This window comes from Dermacentor silvarum, chromosome 1 (assembly GCF_013339745.2).
Source record: "Dermacentor silvarum isolate Dsil-2018 chromosome 1, BIME_Dsil_1.4, whole genome shotgun sequence".
Taxonomy (NCBI): domain Eukaryota; kingdom Metazoa; phylum Arthropoda; class Arachnida; order Ixodida; family Ixodidae; genus Dermacentor; species Dermacentor silvarum.
In genome coordinates this window covers 253906687-253929721 of record NC_051154.1, presented here as the reverse complement: position 1 = coordinate 253929721, position 23035 = coordinate 253906687, and the positions used below count along the sequence as shown (strand labels likewise).

Here is a 23035-nt window from a genome sequence, read left to right as displayed (position 1 = left end):
TTGTAATGGGGAGGCCGCGTTTACGGGGTTATGAGCCATTGCTTAAGGAGGTAAGAGCCATTCATTGTCATAGTAACAAACAGATTTAATTTGAAAGCAATTTAATTTTGCCGAATCGCCAGCGGCAATGGCGGGTGAATGCTGCTAACCACGCCGCCGAGCAAACTCGAGACATCGAACGCAAGCGACAACGGCAGACTACGATAATACCGTCAGTGACGTCGTTCTCTCCGTCGCAGCCGAACGTGTGTGTAACCTCATTAAGAAACACAAAGACGTAAACAATAATTGAGAAATACTTTAATGAACCGTCGGGATTAACCCAGTGATAAATACCGGGGCCACACGTTTCAGCTTCGCTGGTTAACCATCTGTATAAGGAGTGCTTGAGCGGTGATTTTTATTCCTTTTTCTGACATAAGGAAACAAGAGATACAAATGTTCTTCTTTTATTTTTTCACAAGATATCATCACTCGTTCACGTCATAATATAAGCTAGACATTCCCGGCCGGTTGATTATGTCAAAAACTGCTTTTCTTTCCAGCTGTTTGTTTGTGCCTAAGAACGGCTCGCTCGGGGTCGGCCTCCGGTCTGTGCGACTCCTGAGTGGCTGAAGCCAGTTCCAGGCCTCATGATGCCGCGCACTTATATTTGCACAGCAACCTGGTAGTTTAGACGTGTTGATGGTTTTTTGTGCTAATAAGAAGCACTTTCAAGAGACCTTTGTTTTCCGTGCAGAAAACACACACACACGCAGTTTACGCTATACCACTGTCATGTGGAAAATATACTCTGTGTGGCACGGATAGCCCGACGCTGTCTGAACCATTCACTGCCAGCACGAGCAGAGTAAGTTGTTGCTACGAGTACAAACGTCTGTGAATCTCTTCGGGAGCACCTGAGCATCCGAGTGCAGAGACTGCGGTTGTCATGCCGTATTTTGGAAAGTGTGCTATCATAGCTAAGCACTTTAATGAAATGACGGGAGACGTTGTCAAATCAGCGGGTACGATGCATCGTATGGCGTCTGGCGCGACTTGCCGTCAGTGTCCTTTGTATATCATCGTTTACAAAAATAAACTGATGACTTGTAACATGCGTCGTGGCATTTATTTGAACCACGTGTATATGGCATTCTTTTTTCTCGTTATCCGGATTCGAACCTCCCTTTCATTTTTATTTGTCAATTTTTTAGGCTGCTTGTAATTTGTCGCTTGAACATAGGTTGCATAGCGATCGTCGTGGAGGGGGTACTACTTTAGGTTACACGTATGTCATTTTTATAATACAATATTTCAAAGTTAGCATGCGTGTTTACCGTTTCTCTCGTTCCAAGCTCTTATCCCGTGTTCAGCCTTAGCATACGCTAAACAAGGACGTGAATTAGTGTTCCTGTATATTGACCCCAGAGGTAAACATATACAGAGACTGGAACATAAATGATAGTGCACAATGGAAATACAAAGTCCCGCGTTATATATGTGGGCCAGTTTAAATTATTGACGCTTGCTCGACCAAGAGAGATAGAGAGCGAGAGAGGAAAGGCAGGGAGGTTAACCACAAGCGAGTTTCCGGTTTGCTACCCTACACTGGGGTAGGGGATATAGCTAGGGGTTGGAAAGAGTGCAAAGAGAGAGAGAGATAGCGAAAAAAACAGTTGCAGCAGCCGTCATTTTCTTGTGACGTTGAAGGAAAACGTTTGGACCGCACATACTATAGACCTACTTTTTTATACGTTTTTTCGATTTTCTGTGACCCAAATGAGCACCGAGGCACGATAGCGCATTCGCTTTAGGCGGACGCTTACATTCTCGTTTCCGTTTAAAGGACATTTCAAGGACGAAGAGATTTCTATAGAGGTAATTAGGCCAAAGAAAGGAAAAAAATACGAGTGGCGAATTTTCACAGCGGAAGAAAGTGATAGACACAGCAGCTCCTGACATTGGTCTCCGATAAACAAAGTCCACACTAACTCTTCGATCGCACGAACTGAGGCCAAGCGGTGTTGTTTTTGCATCGCTTTAATGACTTGAGCTGACGCTATCACGCTGTAGTTCGCGTTTACTCTCCTGAACTTGAACCATGACTCTTTCGATGAATCAAGGCTCGCCACATAGTTTTTTTATCCATTTCGTCTGTCTGCCGATACCCCGACTTGGCGCAAAGCCAAATGAAGTAGAAGCAGCAAGTTTGTGTAAACACTGCCAGAGAGAAAAGGAAAAGCAAATGAGAAAATACGGGTCAATCTCGATGCTAGCCTACGGTATCGAATATACGCGATAATATATACGCTACACGTGTGTACAAGGAGCGCCTGCCTTGGTACGCCAACACTAGCTTATCCGCGCCCTACATCCACGTCCTTGAAAAGGTTATAGAGGCCTTGAAACGTGACCTTGAGACGGCTTTCATAGAAACGGACACCAAAAATCTTGTACGCACATATACCAGCTGTCCCTTTTTTTGTTGTTCTAACTATTTTCTATTTTTTTATTAACTATTTTTCAGAAATGTCGATTCCTCAGCTTTGCAAGTTATGTAGGGGCAATGTTTTGACATGGTCCTAAATCCGACACAGGCGGTAGTGGCAAGGAAAGCGAGTATCGATCTCCGATACGTCTCCTATCAGTTCACGCCTGGACGAGCATTTCCGTTACTCGCTGCGAATTCTCAGGAGGCCCGTTATATTGTGGCACAGGCGCGTTAAAAAGTTATTCGCGCACGCACGCGTATCCCCGGTAACACGAGTCTTTAACGAGACGCGCCGCCGCGCTCTCGAGCCGTGCCGCCATCGATTTGCCACACGCATCGTTGGGTGGCGCGATCATTTGTTGTTTCGTTTTTTCCCTTTCTTTGTTAACCGCGCCGCTTGCTAATGGTTCGGTTGTTATCATTGTTTGCATGCGTGCTATCGCCGTCAGCCAATCCAATCGCTTTGCGCTGCTGACGATTAGGAAAACAGAAAATAAAGAGAGGTTGATGGCCAAGGTAATAGCGGCAACGCATAAAGCGACCGTGGGCCTCTGCCGGTCGCCGCGTTAATAGTGACAGCGAAGCCAAACAAAAGGGAAAAAGGCGGTAAAGGAACGAGACAGCGACGTGCATTATTGGGTGCCTCGAAGTGGGTGCGATGGCTACGAAAAGCGCGGCCTCTGTGACTCGATCAGTACTTGCTGAGCCCGGGATCGCCTCCGACATGATCGCTGTTGGAGTAGTCCACGGAGGCGGAGTCTAAATCGCCGAAAAAAAGTCTCAGTTTCGCCCGAAACACTTGGCATTGATATCGATAGTGAAGTATTAGACAACTCCGCTCAGTTTCATCGGCCATATAAATTGAAGTAAACATTCGCTCACTAATTCAATTAACAAGTGCGGTATTACGCGCACGCGCAGACAAAGATGCACTGATCTCACTCGACGGCCCCGAACACTCGCTGTCACAACGCTTGCGGATGAAGAGCGTCAAACTCAGGAAACGAACGCTTCGGTCTGCCTCTATATAGCTTCAACACGTGTCCGACACTTGAGATTAGGCAACCTTCAACAGTTGCGCGAGGGAAGACAGCGCACGTGAAGCGACGAATCATCTCGGCTCGAACAACGTTTGCACCCACCGAAGATTACCTCCAAGATACCGCGCGTTGCCAGCGTATGCTTTCCGCCATGCAGATAGCAGCCACGGCCAGGGTAGAGGAGGAGACATGAGTTCACCTCTCTCTCTCTCTTTTGTGGGAGACTTTACCGTCGCTGTCTCGAACGGCCAGTATAAGATAGGATTTAATACGAACTTCCGTTTCTTCTGATAAAATACATTTGTAGAGAGAAATTGGGTGTGCTGAAATACGCTAGTGGAAATACCGGCATGAGCCGGGAATATTAATTAGAAAGGAAGGTGCTACTGTCAGTCAGTGTTTAAACGGCACTCCTTATATTCACTTCTTTCCCCTGATTACAAGTCCTGGAACAGGTGACTGCTCAGAGTGCTTTATTCTTTTGCCATAAGAATACATATAGATGAAGATAAATACATAGAAAAGAGACGGAAAATTTTGCTAATTACCGACTCGAAGGCACCACCAAGTTCAGCATGGTGATTGAACGTTTTCGATCTCTGAGGAAGGACTTTCAAATTCGCAGTGGAAAAAAAAAAGAAAATTTAATCAGTTTCTTTTTTTATCTTGTCTTAACTTGTCAAATAATTGAGTGGCGAACAATTTTCTGAGTGGGCCGCATAGCAGTGTGCGTGAAAGGGCAACAATTTTCGCAGCCGGGAGACGGAAAATTTTGCTAATTACCGACTCGAAGGCACCGCCAAGTTCAGCATGGTGATTGAACGTTTTCGATCTCCGAGGAAGGACTTTCAAATTCGCAGTGGAAAAAAAAAGAAAATTTAATCAGTTTCTTTTTTATCTCTCTCTCTCTCTCTCTCAGTGGGTGGTCCTTTAATCTGTGCGCAGTCAACGCGGCCACGTAGAATGTGAGTCGAGGGGCTGGCGCGGGGCCAGCTTAATTCGGCGTCCGTAAAGGATCGGGTGTGCGCACGCGCCTTGGTCATAGGAAGGCGCGGTGCCGTAATGCGTTCCATGCTTTGGGTACGAGGACGTCGGCGCGATGTGGCCAACTCGGGGCGGCAGATTGATGGCCGGGGAACTTGGTTTCGACGCTAATTCGGCTTAAGAACGGCAGCAAGCGCCCACCGGCCACTGGCCGGCAGAGGGCGCGCGCCTCAGGAAAGCAGGCCGGAAAATACGCCGTAATGACGACGTCCGAAGCGTCTGTGAAGCGGCGGCAGTAATCGCGAAGATTTTTCTGTGCCCCCGAAATAAGGGGTGAGACCCATTCGTGAGCAGACCTAAATGGTAAATTACTCAACATTTTTTTTTCGCGGGGGAGGGGGGGGGGGTACTAAAGGAAACTAGTTGCGGTAATTCTAAAACGCGACGAAGGCACTTACTTCAGGGTGTCCTGCCATGCACCTAAACTTTCAATAATAAAACAAATTTTAAATCAATCAGGAAGTTTCGAGAGAAGTAGATGATTTCGCCAAATAATGGCAAACATACCATGCTAGCTCTTCCGGTGGTGCAATTGCGTGAATCTGTGTGGCCCGCAACAGTTACTTGTCAATTTAAGCGATGTTGTGCCTGGCGGTCCCTCGGGACAGAGAATGCTTCACCGGCAGACGTGCAGCTGTGGAGTACTGTTTACGCGCGGTCGTTTTCTTGAGGCCAAGGAGCTGGCGACTAATTCAGCGTCCCCTGGGGGGAATGAACGAGAAATTGTCTTGTATGTTCGGCAGTTCGACCGCCCAGAGCTGATCGGCGAGACGAGTTCTGGGACCCCAGGCTGCAATGAGTCATCGGCCTCGTGCGGCGCTAAAACGACAACGTCGCTTTTGGGGTGTTTCCGGGAAGCACCGGCGCCCGCCCGGACTACGACGGGGCCCGACGCTGACTGTGACACGCAAGCCAGGAGCCCCCTTCTGAGACGACCACAGCCGCCGCCTTCCCTGGAAACGGTGACTTCCGCGAAGGCCAGTCTCCGGACCCTGTCAAACTGACCGTCACCTCGAGCTTTCGCGTGCGAACCACGTCGACGTTTGATTCCCAAGTTGCCACCCGTTTCCTGGGGGGCGATCAAGCGACATTGGAGGCGGAGCCCGGCAAAACGGTGCCACATCGTTGGCGGGATATTGCAAACTGGTCTAAGTTTGTGATTGGCCAAGAAGAACTGCTGTGAATTCCCTCATCGAGTGAAAGGAGGAAATTGACTGCATGAAAAGCGGAGCTTCAGTGTTGTGGCAGAACACTCGACCATGTAGACACTCGGACATGCAACGACTTTGCATGTAGTAAGCTCCGATCACCATGGAGCACTTGTTGTAAAATATGTACTACATCTGTATATATAAAACGCTTTTCTCAACTCTCTGAATATCTCCTTCTCCCGCACTTGGCACGACACCACCCATGGAATCTTCGTGGCCGCTCGGACGCTCGGACATCACAACAGCAAGCAGAAATACCCGTGAGCATATACTACACGCTTGAGGATGAGATAAAGCGCTTCTGTATACTGTTAAGACCCTTTATTTTCCCGTGCGCTTGATTTACGCAAATACCGCGATTCAAAATTGCCACAATATTTAAGAGTACACAATACTTTCAGTGAAGATATATGAGCGCTATACTGAGAAACTAAAATTTCATTTTGACGGATAGTTCTGCTGGATGTACCCGCTAAAACGTGGAGCATTCGATTTATTTGGCTGAACAAGCTTGGGCTAAGCCTGAACAAATATTTTGTGCAAAAGAAACAAGATGGTGCGCGCAGGCATGACAGTTGATTTTGCAGAGGCAAGCCGATTTATCTCTCGGACGAGAAGTGAAGCACAAAACGTGATACACGGACAACGGACTGCACTGTTTTGAAAAGGCAGAAATGTAAAAAAAAAGAAAGAAAGAAAAAAAAGCCGTACAGTTGGTGTAGGTATATCGAATAAAAAAAAATAAAGAAACAAAACGAGAGAAAGTTTTTGCGGCCCAATCGAACCATACGACACAAACATGAAATCGTGAAGTTTAGTAGCCACGAATTAGTCCAGAGTCCTCAACTCGCGAACAATTCAGGCCGTGAAATTATAAGTTTTGCAGTGTGCATAGATGTAAGCATGCATGTGCGGCAATTGCAAGTTCCAGAATGTGTCAGGAAATTGTCCCACACGCTGGTGAGCGCGGAAAGTCGTAAACTTTAGTTCTAGATTATATTTCATTTATCGCCTTTCGGATTATGGTGGTAGCATCTGGTCGTACAGCGACGTTGTTGTGGACGAAAAGAAAACATGAAATATTAGAAAAAGTCCACCGCAAAATATAAACACGGGAAGCATGGCTGGCAAATCCCTGCAATTAGAAGGACACGCTAAACTCGAAGAATGCTCCAGCAGAGCCCCGTAAATAATTGTATAGGATGGGCACTAGATTCACGATGTGCTGAAGCCTTTTCCACGGCCGGGTCTCCTCTACGAAAAGCAGCTAGCACATGGTTTCGTCAGGTTGCATCGGCTACGTGACAAGAATGTGAGGGCTGGTATTAGCATGTAACCAGATGGGCTACTGTGTCTTTCAACGGTGAGGCGTGCACCGGATTATTTCGAACGCCTTCTTCAATTCGCGTTCTCGAATTGTGAAGACTCTGTGAAACCATAGAGACGGATTGTTCTTGTTATTCGGAGAGCGTACCTCGCGTCAGCACCTCGTCGCTGACGAACCGTGCGTGCGATGAATGTAGTTTCTTATTTGATCAGTGAATGCAAATAGCGCAGTGTGGGAAGCTTTCTTCCCCCCTTTTCTACCACAAACGTGTCACGTGCCTGGCTCTAGCCAAGATGTGCGCAGCGGCTCGGATGCTGGGCCGTTCGCCTGCTCAGGACTAGGCTGCCCAATTGAATCACAGTCTGTCTGCGCAAACAAGGAGCAAATATTTACACAGCCACGTTATGTTGATTGAAGCAACGCAGGCAGCACACGAGGGCACCATGCCTTAGGTGTCGTTAGATAACCGTGAGAGCTTCACAGTTGAAGACTGCGCTAACATCGGGAAAGTGGAGACTCGATGCATGGTGAGTCGATGATCAGGAAATAAGATACTAGTCGTTGAGACTCACTGGACATCTTAGGCCGAAGTTACAAAGCTTTTCGTCCGTAAGTGCACTTGGCCATTGACCGGTCACCGTCCCTATCATGTCCAGCATGAGGATTAGCTGAAACTTTTTCCTGCGAACATATTTTAGCGTAATATCTTTTTGTGAATACGAGCCCTTATTCTTACTTTTAAAAGCCAAGGTTTCTTTGTGAAGTCGACAGGTTTTGGTGCTGTGGTCGGTGGTCGGACTGGGTTAAAGGAATAGATACTTTTGAACAAACTCCATCGACAGAAAAATGATAGGTCACACACCATGACAACGTGATCGCAATACGAAGAGACTAACTTAGGGCAAACGTATTGCTGCGCATAACACTTTCGAAGCGCAGAGCATTCTGAATCTCTGTCATGAGACGAGCAGCCACCTGCGTGTCGCGTTTGCGTACGTACATGCCTTTAAAACGCATCTTAGACGTGACGAATCACTGCACTTTGCATAGTGTTAATATAAGTACAGCAGAGCCTCCTTCTCTGCCCCGGCCCGTTTATAACGTACATTTCTGTCTCTGTGCTGTTTGCATTTTTAACATTTTTACCTCCAATATGCGCTTCATAATGGATAGTAATGATGCATCCTTGAACATTGTGAACGTTTTGCTAACCAATAAGAAAGCATCTCGTGATATGTAGTGTCAATCCACACGTTCTCAAAGCCTTATCAGCTATTTTATAAACATTGTGTTTTGATGCTGCACCATATTTACGAACAACTCGAAACCTGATCTTTTCGTGAAGGAACCGACTATAGTGAGGGGGCCCTTCACTATAGTCATACACTATTGTGACGGGGTAGCTGCAGCCGATGCCGAACCTGTGTAATAGCGGAGCTACCCATCTGGTTTCGTGGCGTCACGGAAACGCTCTGGGCTCGTGATTGCGTGGTCTTGGGTTCAATTCGCGTCGAGGAAATTTTTTAACGTGGCTGCATTATTATTTTTCTCGTTTCACTTCGTTTCACTTCTGCCGTACTTGTTATTTTGTCCTAGGCTTCGCCACCATGCCGGAGGAACCCTCTGTGCCAGGGCGAGGGCGCCTTAGGGGGAGGGTGCCTTAGGTAGATGCCGATTTAGCGGCCGCAGACCAATGAATCATGACGCGTTGTTACTGTGCGCCCCAGTGAGGCGGGCCAACTACTAACTTGCGAAACTCTGTACACATAATATGCGAGTGAATAAAAAGGGGAACCCTCACTTAAGCCACTATTGGGGAGGGGGCCCGTCATAATAGTGTACAGTCTATTATGACGGGAACCCTCCCCGTAGTGAGTGCCTTTCAGTGAAACTTATGGCGCACCAGTGACGTCATTACTGTACATTTTGTATATTGTTATTGTACTGCTTCTTTCAGACGCATTTTGTGGCTTTGTAATGCATAGGTATGTTAGCTTTTTTTTTTTCAATTTTCTTAACTAGTGAGAAAAAAAAACGTTCTGGGGCATATTTCTTCCAATATGTTTAATGAAGCAATGGAAAATGCAAATTTGAAAATATTTTCACTTTTATAGTGTCTGTGCAAGAAAGCATCACGCATTTGCAAACTCATTTTTGGGGATACAGTGCACAGTCGAACGTCCATATATCGTTGTCACCTGTAAAGGTTGCTTCGCCGTTAAACTACACTAGCTGTGGAGAAAACTGCTTGCTGGTGCACAAAAAATACATTTACATTTGCGTGCGTGCCCGTGTTTCATGCTAAAAAAAAAACAAAAAAAAAGACGCATTTGCATAAGTTTGAGCAAGAATGTCAAAAATATTTTCGGGTTGAGTTTAGCCGCTTATGATTCTTGACTGGAGCGGCACATCTCCAAGCAAGAGCCATGACGCAGCACGCGTTGTGACACCGCATCGTTCCGTACGCTTCTAAGGGCCAGCTGCAGCATGTACGAAAACTTCATAAGCAGCATAAACTCACCTTGATGCAGAAGAAGAGTGAGAAGGGGAACGTAACAGATATGACCAGCAGTGAGATGAAGGTCAAGATGATCGAGCACACGTTGGTCCCGTCCGATGACCGGGAGCCTGAAGTCGAAAGAAGAGAAGGGCCAATGAAACGTGTTTGTTATTCAATGACAAAATTTGTGCATTTATACGTTTGATTGCGGCTGAAATCATTAGCATGGCTGTCATCATTGCTACGTGTCCATCATTGCTATGCGCCCTTGCCCAGCCTTTCCTTTTTTTTTAGCTTTACAGATGGTCTCGTATTTTTACTCGCCATCACAGGTACACCGATTATTTATTTGTAGGCAGTCGTTTCGTTGTTTCGTTTTAGGTGCTAAGTGCTGCTTTTAAGATGTACATTGACAAGAAATCATTGAGATATCTTATTTTCTCAACTGTATTGGTTTTTCTACAAGCTTCTAATCAAAGCTTGAAGAGAAAAGGAGAGAAACCTTCAAAAGCAGGTTTTCTTTCCCTTTCCTTTTCTTTATTTTTCCATAAAACAGGTTATTATATTGCTACTTCTAGTTATCTTTTTATGCTGAGTTCACTTCCTTATTTCAGACAAAGAATGTTCGAAGTACATCCACGCTAACGTGCCGTTCCTCAGCAGGGCACGTGACATGGCATTTTCGAGAGTTCATAGGAAAGGGAAAGCACCGGCAATAAAACTGTTGCTTCCCGCAGGTCAAATATTTGCAACTTGCGCTTGTGAAATTTCATTCCGAACTGATTCCGCAAAGCTTGGTTCAAAGTGCTTCTTCGCAAACAAAGCCTACTCGCGCGCAGTAGACACAGAACACGGTGCACCGCCCAGCGAGGGATCCGTCCGTTCATTCACGAAGCGAACGACGATACCGCTTGAAAGCGCAAGAGAGCAAACAAAGATGACACAGAGAGAGGCAGACGCCTTGCTGCGTGACGTCACTGCGCCCAGCGCCGACGTTAATTAGCGACGCGCGGCCACCCCCCGCGCCCAATTAATCAGGGCCGGATCGTCGGGGCACAAAGGAAAAATCAGTAAAGAGGCGAAAAAAAAAACAAAAAAGAGAAGTGGTGACAGCTCAGCGTCGTGGAGCGAGAAGTGGCCCGTAGCGACCGCCGCGCTCTAACCGCGCTCCCGAATCGCGATAGCAGAGCGAGAGAGCCGCGCGGTAGAATGAAAAGAAAAGAAAGAAAACGAGCGGGTCATATAGAGGCGGTCAGATTAGGAGGGTGGAGACCGGCAAACGACGCAAAGACGAAGGTGAACTAAAAGCCGTGAGCGCAGCCTCTGCGTGTGTCCTTACCGCTTTCTTATCGTCGATATGAATACCGCTAGACTAGACTTGAAGGGGGGGGGGGGGGGGGGGGGAAGACGGAGCAAAGTATGGAGAACGAGAGAAGGCGAAGCTTTAAATGAAAGGGGCTTGAAAGGAAGGGGTCTTGAAAGAAGACGGACTAAAAGGCGATGCAAGCCGAGCTGAAGGCTGATTAAAGACAGGCCGCGCGGAACGGCATGTCACGATGGCCGAGTAAAGGGCAGAGAAACGAACCCAACAGAGGGGCGCAAGAAAAGCAATGATAAAACAAACGGACAAAGATCAAAAGACTTCCACTCCTTTCTAAATACCCCTTCCCAGTCCCGCTGGATCATACTGCGAAGAGTTAGATTAACGAAATGCCGTATCGAAGCAACCAATACCGGGAGAAATGTCGCTTCGTGAACACAGGGTACAACGAAATCATTAGCAAAGCTACATGAATGGCTGAAGAAGTTTATTCCTCGGGCCGAAAAAAAAAAAAAAAAACACCACCTTATTTTTGCTTACAGCACTCCGCTAATTGCGCGAAGCTCTGAGGCCGTATTCACAACACTTCTCTCTCACGTGAGAGCGTTTCTTTATCGGCCCGTCTTCGGCCGCCCGCCAGTCACGAAAGCGGTCGATCTCATAACGAGATGATCGACGCAGTGACGATCAATCGCGGACAGTGCTTGTTTAAAAAATTAAGTTATGGGGTTTCACGTGCCAAACCGCGATCTGATTATGAGGCACGCCGTAGTGGGGGGACTGAGGATTAAATTGGGCCACCAGGGGTTATTTAACGTGCACCTAAATCTAAGTACACGGGTGTATTCATATTTCGCCCCCATCGAAACGCGGCCGCTGTGGCTGGGATTTGATCCCGCGACCTCGTGCTTAGCAGCCCAACACGGTAGCCTCTAAGCAACCACGGCGGGTGCTTGTTTAAGCAAAGTGGGTCCTGATGTTTTCTGCACCTCCGAGTTTCTTTTACTTTGTCCTACGTCCATCACCCTATCATTACTAACTTCTTGGGATTTGTCGCTGTATTGCATTATTGTATCGTATTGCATTATCCTTGCAATGTTTAATGTTTATTTTGTTTAATTTTGATTTTCGCAGCTTTTTTTTTCTTCTCTTTTTTATTCACTCGACATTTCCTATAAGTCTAATGCTTCTGAAAGTTACTGGCAATGTTTCTCAAATGAAACCCTCCTTCGTCACATTGCAGTTTATGCTTTCGGACAAGAACTTATCAATGACACGTCGGTGTGCGTATTGTTACCTTTAACAATCTATTGTTTGCGGAGAAGCCGGCGACACAACAGTTGATAATATTTCCAATGTTATCACAATAAATCACTCACTCACAATATTTCGTGGCAGTGCACATTTCATGCTAGTATGACCAGTAACCCCTGCTCTGGTGCACGCTGCTCTGGTGCCATCTCGTAGCCATCGTCGCCGCAAAGCCCGTCTTGCGCGGCACTACGCTTTTCTTCTCACGCTTTCGCCATTCCCGCTTCCTCCGCTTTCCTTATCGCTCTCTCTTCGCTATCGCCACCGTCTCCCGCTGCGCTCCGCGTTCGCTGTCATCCTTCGCTGTGCTCGTTCGCTCGCTTACGAGGGACAAAGCAGTCGCTCACCGCAGAAACGGGCGCCTAAGAGCAGCGCTCTAAAAGAAACGCAAGTTACAGATCATGAAACGATCGAAAGAGACACAAACTAGGAGACAATCGCGCAGCGCCGAAGCAAAACCCACGCAAAAGCATATACACGGCAACCAAGGTCGAGCACGGAAGAGAAATGGTACGCACCCATCACTACCACGTTACAGATGTTCTTTGAACGACCTGCTTTTAGCATACCTAGATAGAAAACTGTTGTCAAATTTGGCACATATCAACATCGCTGCTGTGCTTCGGTATATGCGTGACTATCTAATTGTACTGAAAAAAACGACGCAGCGGCCAGGACGCTGATACTTTTGAAGTTCTTGAAAAGATACTTTAGCCCCTGGTTGTTACGAGATTCCCGTAAGACCGTTACGTTTCATGATATTAATTTCATCTTCTCAGACAGCCACACTTGTTGGTACTACGCGCACCTTGCGCCAACTAGCCATTATTTCGTTTTTCCTCGAGATATTCGGAAGCTGGCATAAGTGAACACACGCTTCAAAATGCTCTTAAGAAGTCCTGCAGACAACCATAGCTACAGGACTTCTGCAGGACTACACTCTTGTAGTATGGCCCGTCGTTTTAAAGTGCAAGTGGAACAGCTTAAAGATGCCGGCTTACCGTAGCACGTCATTACTTTCGTCCCAGAGAACCTCCTTAAGGTGGCCTAGAGGGGTACCAGCCACACAAAAGTCTGGTAAGCACGGAGTTCCCTACACTCATGACTTCTCTCGGGCTAAAACGAATCAGGGATAGCGCCGAGATCGAGTCATGTTTTCAGCAACCGAGAAGCTAGAGAATCTGTGCAGCTACGACGTTTCGCACAGGAAAGTTTGCCAAGTCAACCGTAAGAATAAGTTGCAAGAGAGGAGTCATTTGTGTCATAGCGCTAACCTGTGGTAAACCCGCCGTGGTGGCTGGCGTAGTGGATTTGGCATTGCGCTGCTAAACCCGAGATCGTGGGATCAAATCTCGGCCGTTGCGGCTGCATTTCGTTGAGGGTGAAATGCAAAAGCGCCTGCGTGCCCTGCATTGCGTGCACGTTAAAGAACCCCAGGTGGTCAAAATTAATTCGGAGTTCCCCACTATTCGGTGTGCCTCATAATCATATCCTGGTTTTGGTCCGCAAAGCCCCAGGAGGAGGAGGAATAAACTTTTATTGCGGAACCAGCACTTTAAGATGGCCGGGCCTAAGCCTCCCATGAGGGGACGTCGAGGGCTTGCCTCGCCGCCGCCTCACGGGCGTGCTGGGTCGCCCAGGTTTGGTCGTCGAGGGCGGAGCTCCGCAGAGCCTCACGCAACCTCGACGAGAGGGTCGTGGTGTTAATGTGTGTGTACTGTGCTGGGCACTCCCACAGCATATGCGGAAGCGTAGCCGGGTGAGTGCCACAGCACCGGCAGTTGGGGGTATTGTAAACTTCAGGGAATATAAGGTGGAGGCGGGCGGGTGAAGGGTACGTATTTGTTTGTAGCAGACGTAGGGTGGTAGCCTGCGCCCGGCTGAACTTGGGGTGAGGTGGGGGGAAGGTTCGGCGACCAAGGTAAAATGCCTTAACGAGATCGTTATAAGTAGTCCGATTGTCCCTGGTGTCCAACTCGTCTCCAGTGTCTCCGGCGCGGTTGACTAGTCCTCGCGCAATGGAGTGGGTGACCTCGTTGAGGTTGGGGAGGTGTGGGTGGACAGTGCCCGCGTGGGCCGGGATCCATGTCAGGGAGATCATGCTTTCTTTAGAGTGTGGTGCCTGGCGGAGGATACGAAGAGCTTGAGGAGAAATACGGCCTTTGCTGAAGTTAGTGACGGCTGAGCGAGAGTCACTAACGATGGTGTGACAGGTGGGATCTAGAGTGGCCAGGGCGATCGCCACTTCTTCAGCCGTTTCGGCAGTGGGGGTTGTGACGCAGTGTGGCTGCCCCAGAATTTAATTCATTTTTTTTAACATGTGGTAAATAGTACGTTGGTTGAACCGGCAGGTGCTTTAACAAGAGGTTGCGAGAACACAGTTACAAAGCTCAGAATGGATCATCTGGCTTTCTTGCGCTACAGTGCACAGAGTGTGGCTGCAAGCCGCAGTTAAATGATACCAGTCTAATCGGTAAGAGCAGCGAGCAGACAACCCGCGAAATCATGGCAAGTGCTGAGATCATGAGATTTAGAGATGATTGCGTAGCATGGCCGTCGCTGCTCCTATCCGAAAAAGAGTTGTTCTCTGTGGAAATTGTAATGTGATAGTGACGGGCGTGTACCGTCTGGCTTCCGTGGATGACCTTTGTTGCTGCGTGCTTTTGCGTTAGTTTGGTTTCGGCGCTACGCGCGATGGCTCCCTAGTTCGTGTCTCTAACGATCTTATCATGCTGTCTATTTTGCTTTTGGTTTATGCACTTTCCTTCATTTATTTTTTTATTTTTTGTAGTTAAACAATTTGCCGCACCTCGTTCATTTCAGCATAAATTCTGCACGCATATGTGAAGTATAGTCAGTTGGAAGTACAAAAGCTTGTCCTCGTCCCTTCATGTTTACGCGCTGCTTCACCCCTGATAACACAGCACCAACACCAAATCACCATTTTATGAAAGTCACATTGGGCCTTCAACTTTTACTGCGCAAGAAAAAAACTTTACATTTATTATTTTTTAAATAAAATCTGCCACCACGGTTAGCATCTAAAATACCATTCATATTTTCGCCGCCGACACGCATTATGGGGCATCAATCATATGTATAAATTTTCTCGAACAACTCTGTTTTGTAAACCTTTAATCGAGTAGCTAGTAGCTAACAGAACCGCTCGCACGCCTATGTTGCCACAATAGCCGACACTATACTTAATTGAAATAAGCGAATTTTAAGTTCTCCGCAACCAAAATTACGGGACGCAAACCGTCGGGCTTACAAAAGAACTCAGAAAGGGCCGTGCATGGGCTTTGGATACACTTCAGTGCGCTGTTTCTAAAACTCCCTAATAAATCTTCCACCGTAGTTTTTTTGTACGTTTTCTTTGCTGTTGTACAAACAATTGAGCGCTTCCACCCACTCCCTCATGTAACGTCCCTTGGAAATCGAACATAAATGAATAACTAATTAAATAAGCAAAGTCCCATCCAGTTGTCGACGCGGCTCACGTCTACCCCGCCTGGTTTCTGCTCGACAGCGGATGGGAACAAACGCAGTCGCACGCAGAGCGATCAGTTGAGCCAGAGGTGGCAGAAATCTTGTCGTTCTCGCTACACACCGCTCCCTCTCCATCCATTGTGCAGCGCAAACACAGGGAGACTGGCTGCCTCTGCCTCAACCCACCACGAAATCCGTGCAGCGCTATAGTATCTAGAACACAGGCGGCACCCGATCAGAGGGCGTGGTCAGCAAGCTTTAGCTATATATATATATATATATTATTTAACACTACTGCTAATGTCACACGAGATCATAGCAGGGAGGGCGCATACACGAGTAAAGTGTGAAAGGGACACAAGACAAGTATGTGAAACACAGTGCGAGTGCTACAATGATTATGCATCAAGTCAACTATGACAAATATAAAGAACGTAATTACATCGAACACAGTATCAAAAGTAAGCAAAACAAAACTAAGTCCACAGACAGAAAGGTAGCACAATTTTGGAAGACGCAAGTGCGAAGTCGGAATACAGAGAACATAATACAGTTCAAAAATGTAGAAAATAAGATGTAAAATGAGTGATGAATAGCTAGGCATGTTATATTTCCTCGACCAACACTAGGGAATTTCCTAAAGTCGGAGTGCTCGTGACTGAATGGCCCAGTTGGTTCCATGCACTCTCTGATTGCACGATTAAAATAAGAGTATTTAAAGCAGTTTGAGATGAGCCTGTGTTGTACAACGGTATGAGGATGTTAATGACGTGTAGGTCTTGTACGTGATAAAGACATAGCTTTAGATGTGTAAATTTTTTTGCCATGAATTAATTGGTACAACTTCCGTCGGGCTAGTTCAGCTCGATTTTGTAAGGTTAGCATACCAGCTTGCTTAAGTAAACTAGTTGGTGAGTCAGTTATCTTAATTTCACTGATTAAAGATAAACCTTAATGCCTTTCTCTGCACCCCCTCCAGTCTGTCAATAAGTTTGTTAGTGAAAGGAAACCAAACAATGTTAGCATACTCAAGCATTGGTTGGACAATCATGCGATAAGCCAACAGTGTTGTGTCGGGTGGTGCCAAACGAAGGCGTCTTCTCAGGAAGAAGAGTCGCTTTAGTGCAGTCAATGTTGTGTTTTCAGCATGCGTATTCTATCGGAGATCATGGGATAACGATAAACCCAGGTATGTACGCTATAAAACACTAGTCAGAGTCGTGTCATTATTATTGTAATTGAAGTCATATACTTGTTTCATTCCAGTTATTGTTTATGTTTCCGATTTCTGTGCATTTAGAGGCATCTGTCACTCCTGACACAATATGAAAACAAACTCTAGAGCATTATTTAGGATTTCATGGTCATCATTAGAATTAATTTCACGATACATGATGAAATATCCGCAAAAAGACATATATTTACAGGACAACTACAAGGCAATTCATTTCTGTAAATGAGAGAAAAGTACACCGGAAGTTACAGGGGCTAAACTAGAAGCTTCATTATTAATTTGAACGAACTGTTCTCGGTTAGCCAGGTAGTTCTCAATCCATTCAAAAACATAACCATCACCTAATGTGGTATGCATTTTTCTTAGTTTTTTGTGTAGGTACGTGGTCAAAGGCCTTTGAAAAGTCTAGTAAAATCAGGTCTGCTTCTTGTCTATCGTCTATACATCAAGATGTGTCATGTGTTAGTTCTATAAGTTGCGTGACTGTCGAAAGTCCCGTGCGGAAACCAAGCTGACAGGGTGACAGTATAGATTATTCTTCAAGGTATGTGGTTATGTGTTTTAGGACTATGTGTTCAAGACGTTTGCATACAGTCGATGCTATTGAAAGAGGTCGGATTGTAGGCACCTGAGAAGCGCTTCCAGATTTATGAACTGGGACAAGCTTTATATATACATATATATCTTAAACATGGTTTTAGAGGAGATAACTGAAACACGTTTTGTTCGCAGTAATTGATTGTTTGTGATATGACTTTTAGCAAATACTTCAACATTGACACTTTTTCATAAATGGGGTTGTTAAATCTAGGTTACTTTGGGCAATAGTTCTCACCATCGGCTACTCACTGCTATACGACAACTTTGTGACCTTAAAGCTCGTTCCAGGTACCTTCTTTAATGAACCACATGATTTCTCGAAGCCAGAGGGACTGAAGTTAAGACAATGCCTATCTTTCCCATGCCATCCTAATTAGTTTACTGACAGCACGTGAAAGCACGGCTAGATTTTTCTCCGCTATTCTCAGCCCGAAGCTCTACGCTTTCTTCATTTTGCAAGAACGATTTCGCGATTCGCCTGAGCCGTCGCTTTCATGTCTTTTAGTAGTTACTGTTTAACTAGTTCACGGGATACGGGTAATCATGAACCCACGAACTGTAACCCGCAGTCACGAAAAAAGTTGTTGCGCCAGAACTGTTTGTAAGGAATGACACCAGCGAACCATGACATTAGACCTGTTAGTAATGATCGTGGCCGACCAATGACGCTCAACCCTTACGAGTAAACAGTTTCGCGATGTCGGCCCTGTATTCTGATACGAGTGTAGCGCGTTGTGAACGCGACCACTCAGTAGCTGCCGTCGCAAACGCTGCGTGGTTTTAGTGTAGGACGGTGAAGAGCTGGCCAGTTCATTCTGCGAGACAATGCGCTCGCATTCCCGGGCTGCACGCGCTCCGCGGTGAGGACGAGAGGGGAACGCCGGAATTTGACGCCGACCCCCGGCGGCACCGGTCGTCCAAACATACAGCACGGCGGTTATACTGCCGAGAGACCATGCTTGCCGGCTAGTACGCGCCTTCGCGCGTGTTCGCACGCAACGCACAACGAACGAAGGCATGCGGCTGATCACGCACACTGCATGTGCGAGTTTGCGCGAGTTTTGTACGCGTAAGTACGCGTGTGCTCGAGAATCTGAGTGTATTCACTGCTGTGCGCCAGCATACCTACTGTCTGTGTGCCTCTGTACGAACGGTCGGGGAATGAAAAAAAAAAAGAAAAGACAAAATAAACAAATCACAAACTGCACCACGCATGACCGGCGCTGCCCCTGCGTTTCATCGAGGGACGCTGTGTCCTTGTTGCTTTTATATATATATATATATATATATATATTAACGATGGCAAACTGCGCTAAGTAGCAAACAAAAGTACTCATATAAAAGAAGGGGGGGGGGGGGGACATTGTACACTACGAGTACCTTCAGTTGTCCTTGAGTATTAGAGAAGCATTAATACGCGGATTTAAAAAAACAGATGCCGCACGCGCTCAGTTGCGTGTAATGACACAGACGGTAGGTTAATTACCGCGCTGCTACTCACGCGCAGAATATTACAGAAAATGAGAAGCACGAGAAAAATAAAGACGAACTTCATTGCCTTCAGATATTGACGTTCAGCGGGTAATGCAAGAATGCAATGCACATATCATATATGCAGAAGTGGCACGCTAACTTCGTGATTCCTGGCTGCAAACTTAGGGTGCAACTAAACCAAGATTATCCGTGTTTCAAAAGGCTTAGTCGAGTGCCTCTTTGTGCTTGTGCGCGTGCGTTACTGGCGCGACGGTGTCACTATATAGGGCATTGGCAGGCAGTTGCCACCGCTCATCTGTTATTTTAGTTATCACATTCTACAGCGCTATAACGATGAATAGTGAAGCGGGACGCAGAACGAAGCTCGTGCAGTAACAACACTCGGTCGCTCACGAACCCGCGTTGCGCCTTCCTTATCTTAATCGCCGATGTGCCCAAGAACGTGCCTTGTTTCGTAGAAAAACAAACAAACAAACAAACAAGCAAAGACTAACGACGGTGACCTTAGTTTTCAATTGCTCACTCCCGCTCAGAGCATCAGTGCCCGATAGAGATCCGAAAGAGGGACCGGATTCGCAACGGTTTTCGTTAGTACGTGCTCTTTGGCACCGGTCCACCACCTTCGCTAACAATTACGTCGAGCATCAGGATTGCTTGGAATCTGCTCTTACGAACAAGTCTATCCTAAGATCCCTTTGCGAATACGGGCCGAGGAGACTGTACGAGAGACCGAAGTGCGCTGGTAGGGTAAACAAGCCCGTTGCGCGCCCTCTTTAAGTACTCGACTTCGCCGCGGCTTCGGTCCGAGCAAGCACTGGCGTTCGGCTGGTGCCCTGTGCGTGCTCGTGCGGACATGCGCGAGAAGTGCCTCCCGGCGAGCGAGGCGCACACGCCATCCGCAGTGCAGTCGATTATTCGCTCGCTTCCCTGGCGCGGTCGTCGCCACTTCGCTTTCCCCGCTGCGAAAATCAGCGAGGGAAGAAGACGAGCGTCTGGCGATGCAGCCGAGCGCGTTAATGACTCGTCCTCGCCCCCGCAGCCGGCACCGATCGCCCAGATTGGAAACGAAGGAACACGCGGGGGTCAGGCACTTGGCCGTCCCCGCGAAGAGGCCCGGGGCCGACGCTTCGCCCTTGCTCGCGGAAGCGGAAGCACAAATCGGGGAGAATCGAGCGCTCGCAACCAACAGGAGAGGCACCGTACATGTACGCACTCTTGTATGCCAGGCTGATAAAGGTGTAAGTCTCACTGGCACGCGTGTGCCCGTTGCCTGGCCAAGGGCAAAAAAGAAAGGCGAGTTGGATAGGCAAAAAAGGGCAATCAGAACCTGAGCGAGGAAGTGTCACCGGACAAGTCGATGGTGCCGTCACGAGTGCATTGTGCCAGCCTCTCTCAGGCGATACTCTCTTTTGTTCTTTGTACAGTCGTTTGCGATTTCGAGCAAGGTGTTCTTTCTGGTGGATGCCGCACTGATGAGCAAGAGATGAAACTTGACCCAAGTGATTTTGTCAGTTTCCGCCATGATATTAGTGAACATAAAGAAGTGTGTCTTTTTAACTACATTTGCAAGATTATCTTGCCAATGCGCGCTAAAGGGAGAACTGAAGCATTAAGAACACGTACAGCAAACACGGTGCCGTGTTTGTTGTACGTGTTTCTTTCGCTTCATTCCCGCTTTTGAGTGCATTTGCATGTTTAAATATATTTTACCAACTCGCCCGAACCTATGACCTGTAAGGCTTTTGACTCCCGTTGACTGAACAAGCCCAAGCAGTAGTATTGAACCACAGTATAAGTACAGCATTTTGCTAAATTAATTGTTTTTGCGACCCTGTTTTTTTTAAATCTTGTATCACCCTGTACAAAACATTGCAGTAAAACGCCTCTACAATAAAGTGCTTGGGACCTCCAAAATTCTTCGTTACACAGGTCACTTCGTTGCGAAGGTCGCACACCGTACCGCTCACAATACCGCAGGCTAAGCACGTTCAGCAAAACAAAACCTTTCTTTAACATGAATTGAAGAGACACTTAGTGAGGTAGATCGCAAATTTTTCTTCGCACAGTTTTTCTGAGAAATTGTAGCACTGCAGCCAACCTCATTGCACCGAGGTTCACAACATGCTCCGCCGCGAAGCGCAGGAGCTACGCAGATTAAAGCTGCACATCGTAGAATGCCGCAATCGTATACCTTGCCATCGAATTTCCTGGTTCATTTACAGGTCCTTCATCACTGTTGACTTCATGAACACTCGCGTCTTTTCCTCCTTAGATGGCGTTGAAGACGTTGTCGGTGAAAGTGTGTCTTTCATAGAACGCTTGTACCCTTGTCTCGTTTTGTTTCTCTGCAAAATCGGGGAGCTGCCGCTCCCTTGTTGCGGTAATGGATGAAGAAGCCGTCGAGGACCTTCCTGGCGCCCAACCATCACGTCGGGTCACGTCCAGGAAACGTGGAAACGCGTCAAGTGACACGGACAGCGAGGCAACCGAGTTGTACTCGTACTCGGACAGCGTCGACTCGTCGGACGACGATTTCACGCTTGTCATGAGCCGAACTACTAAAAGAAGACTGCTACGGAGGTCATCATCGGCAAGTGTCTCCACCGTGAAGACAACACCACAGCGCTGGCCGTACACGATGCTCTTCATGCCCGTGGACCCTGTGTCCAATCTGCGACTCCTGAACAGGCAAGTCCTTTCTGCGTTTCTTGAGGGAATCGCACCAAATGAGATCAAAGACGTGAGAATAAACGCACGGAAGAATGTCCTCGCAGTAGACGTTCTACACCGTAGTGCGCTGCAAAGCCTGCGGCACGTAACGGAGATCGACAAAGTGAAAGTGCGATCCATGATTCCTACAGGCTGCAATAGCACTGTCGGCGTCATTTATGATGTCGATATTTCTATACTAACGGACGACTTGCCAATATTAATAAAGCCAACTACAGAAGGCACTCTTATCACGCACATCGCAAGACTTGGCAACACACGTTGCCTGAAGCTTGAGTTTGAGGGAGACAGCCTTCCCTCACACGTCAAAGTTGGCCACGTCCGCCATCCAGTCCGGCCCTACGTACCGAAGCCCCTGCAATGCTACAAATGCTGCAAGATGGGGCACGTAAAAGGTGTCTGTAGGAACAATCTCGTGTGCCCACGGTGCGCTGAATCTCATTCGGAAGAAGCCTGCCGCGCAACTGTGTTAAAGTGCCCTAACTGCCATGGTAACCATGAGGCCTCATCCAAGGATTGCCCGCGGGTGCGGAACGAGCGAGCAGTACTCAAACGTATGGTACGGGACCATTCTACACACAGAGAGGCTGCCGCTACTCTCAGGCGGCGACGACGACATCGCCACCGAAGAGCATCACGAAGAGTTGCATCTACCGATAGATATACACCATCTTCCAGCAAAGCGGCTACCATACCAACGCCGACTTCCACAAAGACGGACACTGCGACAACGAAGAAAGGGGCAACACTCGCTCCTCCTGAAGAGTGGCCTACACTTCCACGAGCACAACCTGCCTCGAAGTCACATCAAATCGCGCCGCCCTCGATGACTTCACAAACCGCTGATGCGACGACAACTGAGGATCGCCAAGTCATAGCTATGTTGAAGTCACTTATGGACGCCATGCGCATTCTACTGAGCAGCATGAAAACGCCGTCGGCGCAGAGCGCACTGCAGGTGCTGGACACCTTGAGTCCGGTACTTGCGGCTCTAGGGTAAAACCACAGCCCGAGAGATGGCGTCGTTTCAAGAGGAGGTCAAGAATGCATCTGTCTTTCAGTGGAACGCAAGAGGGCTTAAGTCACGCATGGCCGACTTTAGACAGTTTGTCTTTACGCACCAATTCCCCATTATCGTGATATGCGAGCCAAACTTGTCAGCTCCCATCAGACTGTCCGGGTATGAGTGCTTTATGTCCTCTACCCACGGAGAGTGCAGCAAGATTGTTGTGTTTATACGCCGTGACTTGACTTATGTGCA

At 47.4% G+C, this 23035-nt stretch overlaps 1 protein-coding gene across 1 annotated transcript in view; it reads right to left on the bottom strand.

The window, feature by feature from the left end:
- The window catches only part of LOC119437058 (band 7 protein AGAP004871), a 390673-nt gene that overhangs the window by 181748 nt on the left and 185890 nt on the right, over positions 1-23035 (bottom strand). Inside the window, exon 3 of the mRNA XM_037704130.2 lies at positions 9617-9723. Within this exon, the coding sequence (XP_037560058.1) occupies positions 9617-9723 (107 nt within the window). The remainder of the gene's footprint in view (positions 1-9616; positions 9724-23035) is intronic.